The sequence below is a fragment of the Anolis sagrei genome, chromosome 3, assembly GCF_037176765.1.
Source record: "Anolis sagrei isolate rAnoSag1 chromosome 3, rAnoSag1.mat, whole genome shotgun sequence".
NCBI classification, from domain to species: domain Eukaryota; kingdom Metazoa; phylum Chordata; class Lepidosauria; order Squamata; family Dactyloidae; genus Anolis; species Anolis sagrei.
Genome location: NC_090023.1, coordinates 159139474 through 159152895, shown reverse-complemented (window position 1 = coordinate 159152895; position 13422 = coordinate 159139474). Strand labels below are relative to the sequence as shown.

The 13422-nt window shown below is 38.3% G+C and overlaps 1 protein-coding gene across 3 annotated transcripts in view; it reads left to right on the top strand.

The window, feature by feature from the left end:
- OGDHL (oxoglutarate dehydrogenase L) overlaps positions 1–13422 on the top strand; it is a 117553-nt gene that overhangs the window by 76354 nt on the left and 27777 nt on the right. For all 3 annotated transcript variants that reach the window (XM_067465630.1, XM_060768997.2, XM_060768998.2), the window contains 4 exons: positions 1253–1355; positions 2183–2311; positions 5647–5797; positions 8757–8884. In XM_067465630.1, coding sequence (XP_067321731.1) covers positions 1253–1355; positions 2183–2311; positions 5647–5797; positions 8757–8884 — 511 coding nt within the window. The remainder of the gene's footprint in view (positions 1–1252; positions 1356–2182; positions 2312–5646; positions 5798–8756; positions 8885–13422) is intronic.

Genomic DNA, 13422 nt, shown 5'->3' with positions numbered 1-13422 from the left:
ATGGGGTAGAAGCATCATCTCAGGCAGCTCAATGTCTTTGGCAATCCTTTTTGGTAAATGGTATGATATAGCAATGATACAGTTTTATAAAGAGACAAAAATTATCTAGGAGTTGGTAGATGCTTATCAGCTATGCCTTCATAAATGGCTGTTACAGGATCCTAAATAAAAGCCTAGTGTGTATGACAAGGGCTATCCTGGAGGGATCAAGAAGTCAAAAAAGCATTTATTCATGCAGGAAAATGCAGTTAACCCATTGCTTCCTGTTATGTGAGCTGGGAGCAATGGTCAAAAGACTCTCAACCAGCCAGATTTGGATGCCAACTTTAAATCATACGTCTTTAAATAAATCTTAGCTTGTACTTCTTATACATGTTAACAACTCAATGTATTCTTTAGTGCAAATCAACTTCCAATACATTCCCTGTTTATAAAAAAGGCCTTATTAACATGAGGAATTTCCTCCCACACCTCCAAATACCATAGGAGGTTTGGGGGATAATTTGAAATATTTAATTCTGCACAATTTTGGGGGTGGCTTTGGAATCCTGGGAACTATAGATACTGCCTTGGAGCCTTAATTCATTGCTCTGAATACATTTATCTTCAGTTGCAGGTTTGGGGCCTGACCATGGTTTACTTAGCAATCTAAAGTGGGCCTTTCCAGCAGTATCAACAGGGATTTAAAATTTTTAGAAGATGTAGGGAGAATGTGGTGGTTTGACCATTGGGCTATGACTCTGGAGTTTGAACCCTTTCACAGTCATAGAAACTCACTGGGTTACCTTAGGCCAGTGGTTCTCAACCTGTGGGTCCTCAGATGTTTTGGCCTTCAACTCCCAGAAATCCTAACAGCTAGTAAGCTGGCTGGGATTCTGGGAGTTGTAGGCCAAAATCTGGGGACCTACAGGTTGAGAACCACTGACTTAGGCAAATCACAGTCTCAGGATCAGAGGAAAGCAAAGACCAACCACCTCTGAAAAATCTTGCCAGAAAAACTCCATAATGGCCTACCTTATGGACACAATATGTCATAAAATGGAGAAAGTCTAGGAAGAAGAGATTCAGAGTGGGAGAGAAAGATATCGAAAGACAGAAAGATACACATAGTAAAAATAGAAAGAATTTTGCTACAGTCAGTAGCTAAATGTGGATATGAACTTTGACTTTACTGGATCTTTCATTGTCACTAAGTTCATGAACCATTGATAATTTAATATACATACTAGGTTTTCTTCTTGTTGTTTTACAGGAGGAAATTGCAAAGTATGATAAGATCTGCGAAGAAGCATATAGTAGGTCCAAAGATAATAAAATTCTACACATTAAACACTGGCTTGATTCACCTTGGCCAGGTAAGAAGTGTTCTTAAAATGGCATTGGGTGATACATTTTCAATGAAAATATTTTGTTTTAAGCATGCTCAATGCTGAGGAAGAATATTTAGTCATTCGGTACTGAAATAAAATTACCTCCCTCCTACTCTATTCTAGGTTGGGGATCGGCACAGTGAATTTATGATGGAGTATTAAACACTTTATAGTGGCCGCTTTGGTGACTTCCTGATAATTTTCATAATGTGAAAACTACTATTGTTGCAGTGATGGTGACACTTTCCCATCGTTCTTTGCATGGTAATTGTATCAAGTTGAGCACTTGTTACAATTATTTTTGTGTTATTTGCATATGGTTAAAACAAGAAAAGACATGTGGGGAAAACACTGAGGCTACAAAAGGAAAATAAAGGGAGAGCAAAATAAAGGAAAAGTAAAAAAAAACTGGTCAAGGTAAGTTCTCCCTAAAGCAGTTTGAAATGTTTCACTTTTCAGTCACCTGCTGAAATCAGGTCTTTATGAAATATTAAATACTGTACTTTCCTAGACAAAGTAACCAACCCAAGTTGTATATGCAGGCAAACAATGAATTGCCACGTCAGTGTAGTTAATGTAGGGAAGAGAATAATATTAATGCCTGAGATTAGTGCATGCCTTCTAGAGCAATGGTTCTCAACCTGTAGGTCCCCAAATGTTTTGGCCTTCAATTTTTGTCATGTTGTCATTTCTGTTTATTTCAAATAAGAATAATTGTTTCTCCTTTTGAAAACAGAATCCTGAATTTTTCTAAACAAGTGATTTCCCCCCTACTAATTCCTGTAGTGTTAATTTGTTTTACCCTCTTCCAGGTTTCTTTAATGTAGATGGAGAACCAAAAAGTATGACTTGTCCCCCGACTGGCATCGATGAAGAGATGCTGACCCATATTGGCAACATAGCAAGCTCTGTGCCACTTGAAGGATTTAAAATACATGGAGGTGAGAGGAAATCTTAATTCTTTGGAATATTAGCTATCCTTGGTTTCTGGATATGCAGAGCTAGTATAGGTTCGGAATATGAGACTAACTTCAGTCAATTTAATACTGCAGCACCCTATCCCATTTCAAGCTGACTTGTATTTTCTCAACAGCAACTTTCCTCTTTTTTTTTGCCTCGCCCTTAAAATGTAGTGGTGATTTACATAGCAGAGAACATGGCATTAGCAGCTAGCATGAGTCTGTATACCTGATTTTTCCTTCAGGTTTATTAAATGTTGGTACAAGCAGTGTTAATGAAATATGCAAATTATCATTTTTCCTTGCTGAATTGAGTCAATCATAACTTTATTGTTAGTTTTAATGGTCTGGCAAACATTGTACAAAGGTCTTGAGTGAAGCTATGGCACTTCAATTAGTGTTAAATTAATAATATTTAAATTCATGTTAAGAGTTGATTGTGGCCACTAAGTGTGCCTGCTGATTATAAAGACAGGCTCTCTGTCCTTTAGAAACTAGTAGAGCGACTGATCTTTTTTTAAAAAATTAACATTTACACTTCATCTGTTATGGTGTGGCATAGTTACATTTACATATTCTTTCATGTGAAAATGTATTCTTTAAAGAAGAGAATTTAATGTTTTCACTTGATGGTTTGTGAAAGGTACGTAAGAGAGGAGGTGGAAATGTGAAACATACTGGGGAAAAGAGTTTCCAATGGAGTAGTCCTCTTTTTGATTACTATATATACTCATGTATAAGTCTAGAAATATTAGTCAAGAAATCAACCCAAAAACTGGGCTGACTTATTATCAGTCAGTATAAATATTCTGATCAAAAAAGAGAACCATCCCCTTCTCTGAATAGAGTGGCGAGAGGTGAGAGTTTAATCCATCCCAGGAGGATCTAAAAGAAGCACTGTGGGCCCTTCCAGACAGACCAAAATCTCAAGAAGAAGGCACACCCCAGGATTTTGCAGGGGTGGTGGCTAGATCCTCTCCAGCGCAGATCCAAAATCAGCACGGGTAGACCAGGGCACTGCCATTCTCCCCCTCCCTGCTCTCCATTTTACCATCAACTTACCAGAAGAAGTGTCCGGCGGAGGCCTAAAGCCTTTTTCCCTTTCTTTCCTCCCTTGAAAGATCCAACAGAGGACTTTGGGGTGGGGAGGAGAGATACCTACTTTAAGACCCGTTGTTGGCTGTTTGAGGGAGGAGGGAGAGGAAAGAAGCCTTGAGGCCTCAATCAGAGCCTTCCTGTGGTAAGTTGAGGGGGAAATGGGGGGGGGGCAGGGAGGGGAATCTGGCAGTGCTATCCCCCTTCTCCTGGCTTCCTGAGTCTGGGGAGGAGAAATTGCAGTGGAAACAGACATTGGTGATCCTGCATGTCTGTTTCCACAGGCCAGATGATGATGATGATGATGATGATGATGATGATGATGATGATGATTTATACCCCGCCACCATCTCCCCAACGGGGACTCGGAGCGGCTTACATGGGGCCAAGCCCGAACAAAAAACTACAATATAACAATACAAATTGCAGTAAAATAAACAACATAACATTAAAATGTAAAACATCAAAACATATAAAACAATATACACAGAACATAGGAACCAAACATAATGACAGAGAGGGGGCCGCATGTACATAAAATGATTTTAAAACTCTGGGTGAGATAAGGGGGCAGAACTAATTGTAGGGGAGAACTCATAGAGAGAGGAAAATAAACAAGCCTTCGTACATGGGGGGGGGGGTGGTGTCCTGGGACAAGAACGTTGAGGGAGCACTAGCATACAGTTACGTGGCTATACCACCTTTAGACAAGTTGTGGATCTTTAGAGGTATTTTTAAAACTTGGATTTAATTTACTCTAGGTTTAAACAAATTAGAAAACAGGTTAATCTGTTTTCCAGCCAGCATTTTAGGGCTGTGTAGATGGGGCCTGACTCCCTCTACTCTCTTCAGTGCAGTGGTGCTTTGACCTTTTTGAATGTTTGGGCAAGAATCTTGCTGTGGCAGCTCCTTGGTGCTTCCCATCAAATGAGTTTTGAGAGAGTAGAGGTGGTGGATGCTTCTTTTAGGTGCTCCTGGGATGAACTAAGTTCTCACCACTCTGCCCTGAACAGTAGATGGTTCCTTCTTTGATAAAAGTTAAAGTACAGTTTTATTTCTTATCAAAAAGGAAACCTTCCCCTTCTCTTGAGTACAGTAGCAGAAGGCATTTTTGAATGCACAGGGAAGAAAATGGTAGGAGCATCAAGGGGTGACTTGCCCCTTGAAGCAGCAATAGCACTTTCCTTTTTCTGCATCTAATCCATATGCCCCCCCCCCCCCAAAAAACACCCTTCTCTTGAGTATTCATGAGGTCGACATATATATGAGCATATACTGTATGGTAGGTATTTCTGTTTAAAATGCCTCTCCAGAAACCTGTTTTTCTCAAGGCCAGTTTCTGGCAAATTGACTCTTCTGCATGATCTGTGACCTCAATTGGTTCATTGTCAAACTTGAATCTGTAGAGGCACATTATGCCATGCTAACAATAAATGACCAGATGAGCTGGAAGAGATTTAAGCAATGTGTTTGATGATAAAAATCTGCCTTTTTATTTATTTTCCTTCTGAGGTTGATTCCTCAGAATCTATTGCAGAACACTTTCAAGTGTACATCTTGAATGTTTTGTGCGCAAGTGGCATGTAATTAACTTAAGTATTCTTATTCAATCAAAATATAATCAATACTCTAAAATAAGACTTGGTATGCCTTTTTTAGGTGTAGGTATCCTGTTAAAAATACCTGCACACTTGTGGAACAATTAAAAGTAATATGGTCTATAGAGTGAACTATCAGGCTGGTGCTTTATGGACATTGGTAAAACTTTAAATGTAAGAGGAAATTGTTACGTCCATATAAATTTATAATTAGCAGCCATACTACTGATTGAAGTTGCCTCATTCCTGAAATCCCATTAAGTGAAATATTACTTGCTTCATGAAACAGCCAATGCCTTGTCAAAGTCATTTGTCTTTAACAAAACTCCCCAAATGGAGTAAAGTCTTATTTGTAAAAAAAATTGCATAGCTGTGTCTGCTTCATGAATAACAAAAAAAAAAAAAAACCCTTTGCTTTAGTCATAAAATGTCATGAATGATTAAAGGATTTGCTTGTTCTCATGAATGAAGACTTTCTTTGAGTCTTATTTTTTTGCTATTTTGCTTTCTTGTTTAGTCTGATGTGGAAATAGAGAAAAATTACTTGGTAGCCTTCTCATTGTTAAGTTTTTCAACATTCATTCTTTTTTTTCTACCTCATTATTCATCCCATTCCACGTTTAGGACTTTCTCGGATTTTGAAAGGCCGATTGGAAATGACAAAGAACCGAGTTGTTGACTGGGCCTTGGCAGAGTACATGGCTTTTGGGTCTTTATTGAAAGAAGGGATCCACGTGCGCTTAAGTGGACAAGATGTAGAAAGGGGTACTTTCAGGTGAGAACACTGTTCCTATTTATTTAGTTTAAAAAGTCAAACAGATTCCTCTAGGTTTTGATAATTTCAGGCTTTATCAACATTTTAGATGCACTTCTTTAGAATGAGGTTTTGTTGTGTGCAACTGTTAGTGAGTTTAGCACTATGAAAAACAAATACATTTGTATTTGCATGTGGCAGTGGGACATGTGTCTGAATGACAGTATAACGTGATTGCAAAAATTCCTGTAAGTTTGGTAAGAGAAGCAGTGATGTTTGAGGAACAGGAACGGAAGGGGTTTTCCAGCAATCTAGAACGGGATGTGCCTGCTTCTTTGGCTTAAACCTGAAGATAATTGTATTTGTTACTGCTACATAAAAGTAAAGGTAAAAGTTTCCCCTTGACATTAAGTCTAGTTGTGTCTGACTCTGGGAGGTGGTGCTCATTTCCATTTATAAGCTGAAGAGCTGCCGTTGTCCATAGACACCTCCATTGTAAAAGTGGATTAGTGTTTTGTCGATTCAAGGCAATCTGTTTTCTTTTCAGTTAAGAGTGGGAGCTCACCCCACTGTTAGCTGTTTTATATTGGTCAGTATAAAAGATTGAGGATTGGGGCTTAATTTGGGAAATAAAAATCCCAAAAAACGACAACAGCAGACAGAACACCACTTAAGGTTGAATGTGGCTTCTGTGTTTACAAGCCCCCAAAACCAAAAAGCTGTAAAGAAAGCTGAAATTTTCTTCTTGGCTGAAAAACCCTTTTTGAAAGCTCTCTCTGGCACCCACTAACTTAAAAACATTGATAAGCCCCTGACTTACTTGAGGAATCTTAGGTAAGAGTGTGTTGGATTAGCTGTCGGGCTTGTGTTTCTGAGGTAACACCAAAGTTTGTCCTTTAAACTCTACGGTGCTACCATTAAGCTCTTGATTACTTCAGGAATCTGCTTTGAAACTTCACCCACAGAGGCACAGGTGAGGCAGTTGTTGTGAACAACAAAACAATGAAGTTTATTTAATAGAACAGGAACAATTCAAGTAAAAGCTTAGCTGTTTCAAAAATACTGGCTTAAAAGCGTGTGGTTACACAAAGCAGTTCAGACTTAGTTACACAGAAACTCTTCTCTACCCTCCACAGAAAATACTGACAGGATTGCTTCTCTGACAGTAAATCTACACCAGCAGATATAGTCCTACACTGGATCTCTTCCCTCTTACCAGCTACTTCCCTAATAGCTGTAGAGTTCTTTCCATTAGCTAACTTCGCTAGCCAACAGACGAATCTCAGGCCTCTTCTCACTAACCTACTAAATCCGTAACACCCTCTCCCTTTGATACCCAGGTTCAGTCTCCAAGTTAGGCTCCACCCACTCTAACTCAGCCAATCACAGTCTTCCCTCATTTTCCTCCAAAGCTGCTCTTTTTAAACACACCCCCTTCAGGAAATGAGTAACTAAAATGGATTCCCCCGGCCCTTTCCAAAATGGCTACTGAACTTCCTGGGCCTACTTTTTCCTAGGCTTTTCCTAGCCTAACAGGCAGGGAATTCACTATAGTCAGCAAGTTCAGCAGCTCAGCATTTTAACCCGCTGTGCCACTGGGGGCTCTACCACACATTTGAACTGTATGGTTTTGTATTTTAAATGAGTTTGTTCATGTTTTTTTAGTGATGGGGATTTTATAATTAGCTGATACTGAAGTTCACTGTTTTGTATTGTAATTTGTTTTGGGAAGACACTGCTCTGTAAAAGTGTCTAAGAAGTATATTATGTATAAGGTGAAGGTTGCTTGTCAGAATAATTTTTATGAATAGAGATCAATTAGAATTGCTGTTTTTATTATGCTTGTTTAGTTTCTTGGTGGTTTTTTTGAAAACCTCTGACACATTATTGGTCCCTGGCTTTATGATATTAGCTAGTTCCTATTTAGAGTTGTGAAAAATCTTGCTAAGATTCATTAGAAGAACAGAGTTTCTGTCTGCAATTTGTTCAGCTTCGCCAGGTTTGTGCCACAGAATAGCTATTATCGAAGTAATAGCCATTCTTTTTTTAGTGGTTGTAGAGCTTGAACATATTGGTGTGTTTCACTCAGTTAGTCTTGCTCAGGGAGTTAATGGATTACAGTAATTACTTCAGTCATCTCTGTTTTGATAATGTTCCTTGGTGCACCATTCTAATGCTGATTAATAGAGCTCTGGAGAACTCTTCAGCAGTATGAGCATGAGAGAGGTGGGCACAAAGGAGGATTCAGCTCTTTCTGGTGTTGATCATAGACTCAAGGAGGTGGAAGCCAGTGCACAACGCATGTCTAAGGGCAATGAGTAATACAAATTTCACAGCTTAATTATAATTTGAAGGAATGCAGTCCTGTGGTGCAGTGGCTGCTCCACTTCATATTTTACGGAGTGTAACTACATACCTCTAAAAGAATAATGGATTGCACAGCAACAATTCCAAAGTCATCTGTATGGCAAGAAGAAGGCATGAAGCTATTATCGGTACTGAATATTGGGTGTTTCAAGAGCTTTATTTTTTCAATGAAGAAATCCATACAGACAGAAATAGTTAATCCATCTTCTAAATGAAATGAACAGTATTCTCTTGTGTGGATACTGCTCCTACTTTAGAGAACACTAGGCATTACTTTAATCTTTTGTATGAAAAATATGATTGCTGAAGCAGTATAATCTTAAGAACGTGACTAATAAATTACTGATCTGACCTGACAGTAGTCATGATTTCATATGTCTCTAGGCCTCAACCCTCTACCTCTAAATTTGCAGTTCAGTGAGATTTTGCTTGCCTAGTTGTTATTATCTAGCTTCCCTAGTTGTTATTACAGCAGCTGATACAAAGTACTCTACCTATTCTAATTTTTTAATATGTGCTGCTGTTACCTTTTTTAAAAAGTTGTATGAAACAATACTTTTATCTTTAAAATCTTTAATAATAATAAAATAATTTATTTTTAATATTATTGTAGCCATCGCCACCATGTGCTGCACGATCAAGATATAGATAAAAGGACTTGTGTTCCCATGAATCACCTCTGGGAGCAGCAAGCTCCCTACACTGTATGCAACAGCTGTCTTTCGGAATATGGGGTTTTAGGTAAGTCTGATGTGTTAAACCTTATGAGTAGATTTGGTTTTGCTGATTAGAATTGATTGTGATTTGATTTGAATGTGGATTTTTATTTGTTATTATTATTATATTATTATTGACACAAAAGCACAGTAAATGAGATCTGTATGCTGGATTTCATATCACAAAATCACAAGTCAAACACTTCCCAAGCGTCTAGGACTGTGTGATACATTTTCGAATGACGTGTGCAGATCCAAGTAAGGTGGCCTTTTGTAGTTGACAGATCATGATTTTGTTGATGTTTATTGTTTCCAAATGCCGGCTGAGATCTTTTGGCATGGCACCCAGTGCGCCAATGACCACTGGGACCACCTGTACTGATTTATGTAGAGCCTTTGCAGTTCGATTTTGAGGTCTTGATAGCGCTGAGTTTTTCCTGTTTTTTTCCCCTCAATGCGACTGTCACCTGGTATGGCGACATCAATCGTCCAGACTTTTTTCTTTTCCACAATCGTGATGTCTGGTGTATTGTGTTCTAAAACTTTGTTAGCCTGGATTCGAAAGTCTCACAGTATTTTTGCATGCTCATTTTCCACCACCATTGCGGGTTTATGATCCCACCAATTCTTTACTTCTGGCAGGTGGTACTTGTGACATAAGTTCCAGTGAATCATCTGAGCCACAGAGTTGTGTCTTTGTTTGTAGTCCGTCTGTGCGATTTTCTTGCAACAGCTGAGGAGATGGTCCATGGTTTCATCAGCTTCCTTGCACAGTCTGCATTGTTGTTGTTGTTGTTGTTGTTGTTGTTGTTATTATTATTATTATTATTATTACTGGTTTGCTTGTTTTAGAAACATTTTACTCCACTCTTCAGCCACAAAGGCACTCAGAGCAGTTTACAAATGTTGATTTGCCCTCCGGCTTATAATCTACACAAGATAGATACAATGCAATACATAAGACACATTGTTGCTGTGTCTTGCTGGATGTCTCCCTCTCATTCAATGGCCAGCAGAATGGCAGCTGAAGGTGATGGATGGGGCTCTGAACACCTGCTAGGTGAGACACATGTAGCTATGTTTTGCTAGCTGTCTCCCTCTCATTCAAAAAGTGATGTTCTTCATTTTACTAAACTACAAACCTCAGAATTCTGCAGGAGGCAGAACCCGGATTTAAAGTAGATTCATTCTCTAGTGTGATGAAGGAGTCATTTAGACATTCCCTAAAATATTCTTATAGTGGATTGTCTTTTTACTTTCATCTAATTTTCTGTCTTATGGTCAGGCATACAATCATCATGATAAAAGAGGGGAAATCAACCCTGAATCTGAAGTTGTGCATGAATAAACAAATACAAAATAATTCTGTGTCATTTTGGAAATTCCCACCAATATTCCTTTGCACTCGATCTAATTAAGTAAAAAAAATTGGGTAACCCTGTATGATGGAGCTCTAAATTGCTTTTCTAACAGGTGCAGAAGCAGAAAGCTGGCACCTGTTCACAGCTGTGAGCCTGGCACTGAGTTATTGAACAACTACAGTTCCATTTTAATGCTATTTTAACAGGACTAAATAGTCAAATGGATAAAAACCACTGCAGTCTATTCATTTAGTGTAAAATATCATTTCTTTAAACTGAAAGGCAATAAGCCATGTCTGAGTTTTGCCTAAGAAATGTATGGGGTCGCCATAAGTTGATACGGAACTTGAAGGCACGTACACACAGGTTGGAGATACAGAATTTTTAAATCAATTTATTTTACTTTAAACTGAGTTTATTGCTCATTTTTTCATGAAGGTCTAACCCCACTGTTTGCCTCTTTTGAGCTCCTCCCTCAGAAAGATGTTCTCCCACTATCTCATCTAGGGTTTTATCCATTTTTATCCTGTGTACTTGGCCCTCCCATTGTGTTCTATTTCTTTATCTTGTTATTTTGTAACTGTTTATTTTGTTTCGCTATTTTATGTATCTTATTCTGATGTTATTTTTGGTTTGTTGTATTTTATTTTGCTGTATTGTAATTCTGGGCTTGGCCTCATGTTAGCCACCCCGAGTCCCCTTTGGGGAGATGGTGGCGGGGTATAAATAAAGCTTATTATTATTATTATTATTATTATTATTATTATTAAGTGTGAGTGCTCTTCGTACCAACATTAAAAAGCTACAGTTCCTTGCACGTTAGGTGGGAGAGCTTCCATATTAGGGTTTGGGTTTTTTTTGTCTCATCTAAACATGGCTTCCATTGCAGATTCTGCCATTCTCTTCCTCTGTTTGGTGTCCTTGTTTCATTTCTATTCATTTCTAGGTTCTCTTTCCCATCTTATTATTAAATCAAGCTTATTATTATTATTGTTATTATTATCATTATTATTATTAAGTGTGAGTGCTCTTCATACCAACATTAAAAAGCTACAGTTCCTTGCACGTTAGGTGGGCGAGCTTCCATATTGGGATTTGGTGTTTTTTTTTGTCTCATCTAAACATGGCTTCCATTGCAGACTCTGCCATTCTCTTCCTCTGTTTGGTGTCTTTGTTTCATTTCTATTCATATCCTATAGCTTGATTTTATTTTAAAAAAACAGGGTTAGCATGTTGGCTAGGTTCTCTTTCCCATCTTGCATAATAAATAATTGTTTAATTTAAGAAGACAGAATTAGTAGATAAGATAAGGAAGAGACAGAATATCAGAACAGAAGACCGATCAACTACTTTATTTTTCGTTCTACTTTATTATCTTGGCTAGTACTGAGATTTTTACCTTTAGATATCAGTGCAATATCTCTTACTACTCTCCTCCTTTTGATTTGCATGATTTAATAATAATGGTTTATGATCTAGTTGAGATCTGGGTATATGTGTATTCGGATGAGGATAAGCAAGGTACTAGGGAACACTGTTGTATTGATATTAGTGAAAACAGTCATGAAGCAGTTGTTTATAACAGTGTATGGAGAGACTCTACATAGATCCCCACACTTTCCAAAACCATGTGTGCCAAGAATGAAATTAACATTTCATTGACATGTGTTGATTTTATTATAGACTTACGCTATCATATTGAATATTTGTTGTGGCAGGATATGTTTAGTTTTGTTCCTCAGATGGCTTTATATTTAGAATTTAATAATTATATCACCCACTTGTCTGCATTGATATATATTATGTGTGGGTGGTAGTATGCTTAATTTTCTGAATAAGACATTCATAATAAAATGAATGTTGCGTTATTTTATCACTTCTCTTATTTGTTTTTTTTTTATTTTGATTTGTGTTTGTTAAATCTTGGGCTGAGGTCCCTTGACTAATGGAAAATCATGTTGAATTAAGCTGCAGCTTCACTTAGGTTAATTGAAAGACTCCTGTTGTGTTTGACAGTCCTGCAATTTGCTGTCAGAGGGAGGTGGGGAGAAACAGTATGACATGAAGTGCAAGCTGGCACTGCTTCTCAACACCTCCGTGTCTGCCGGAGTGACAAATGAAAAATGGGAGAGGAAGAACTGAGGGCTGAAACTGATCACCACTTCCTCTTTATAAGAAGTGTATTTGAAGTTTTTCAAAGTTTGTTAAAGTTCCTCTACGTGTGCTTTATGTCAGTTAATTATGTTTGATTTCAGCTTCCAGATGCCCTAGTCTGCATTGCAGGTGTCCATGGGTTTTGAGACTTGGGTTATCAAAGCTATAGCCATTGGTTGAGCTATAGGCGTAAGGAGTCACCTCGGAGAGATAGGGCTGATTATAAATAAAGTAGTATTATTATTTTACTGACACAAAAACACAGAATGTCACAGCAAACGAGATATATATGCTGGATTTTATATCACAAGTGGAACACTGTGTGATGTATTTTCGAATGATGCACACAGATCCAAGTAAGGTGGCCTCTTGTAGTTGACAGTTGTCGTGATTTTGTCAATGTTTATTCTTTCCAAATGCTGGCTGAGATCTTTTGGCATGGCACCAGTGTACCGATGACCACTGGGACTAGCTGTACTGGTTTATGCCAGAGCCTTTGCAGTTCGAATTTGCGGTCCTTTTAACGGCTGAGTTTTTCCTGTTGTTTTTCCTCAATGCGACTGTCACCGGTATGGCAAGATCAATAACCTTGAGGTTCTGATTTGTAATAGCATTTCATAACTGTGAGGTTTTCTGGCATTGTATATTTCTGCAGCTTCTGTGATTGTTCATTTGTATTTTGATTCTGTAGCCCACTTGTCGATAGATGTCCAGAATCAGCAGCATCCACCGCGGTCCTTTTTATCCTGGGTGTGGAATGAGCCAGTATAGACTTTGTTTTGGTTTGCTTGTCCATAATGCTAATGGGTTAGGTGCTCTTAGTTCCACTCCTCAGCTGAGACCTCTCTGGCTTGGTTGGACCTGCTGGTAGTTACACTACCACCAGCACAACTCTTAGCATCCTTGGAACAGTTAAGCCCCCCACCACGACAAGGTGGCACCCACTGGGGAGGTTGTTGTTGCCTATGGACATTCCTATAGAATTTCTGATTGAGGTAGATAAAAATATAGGTAAAACCAAATTTTACTTTTTATTTCAATTTTTATT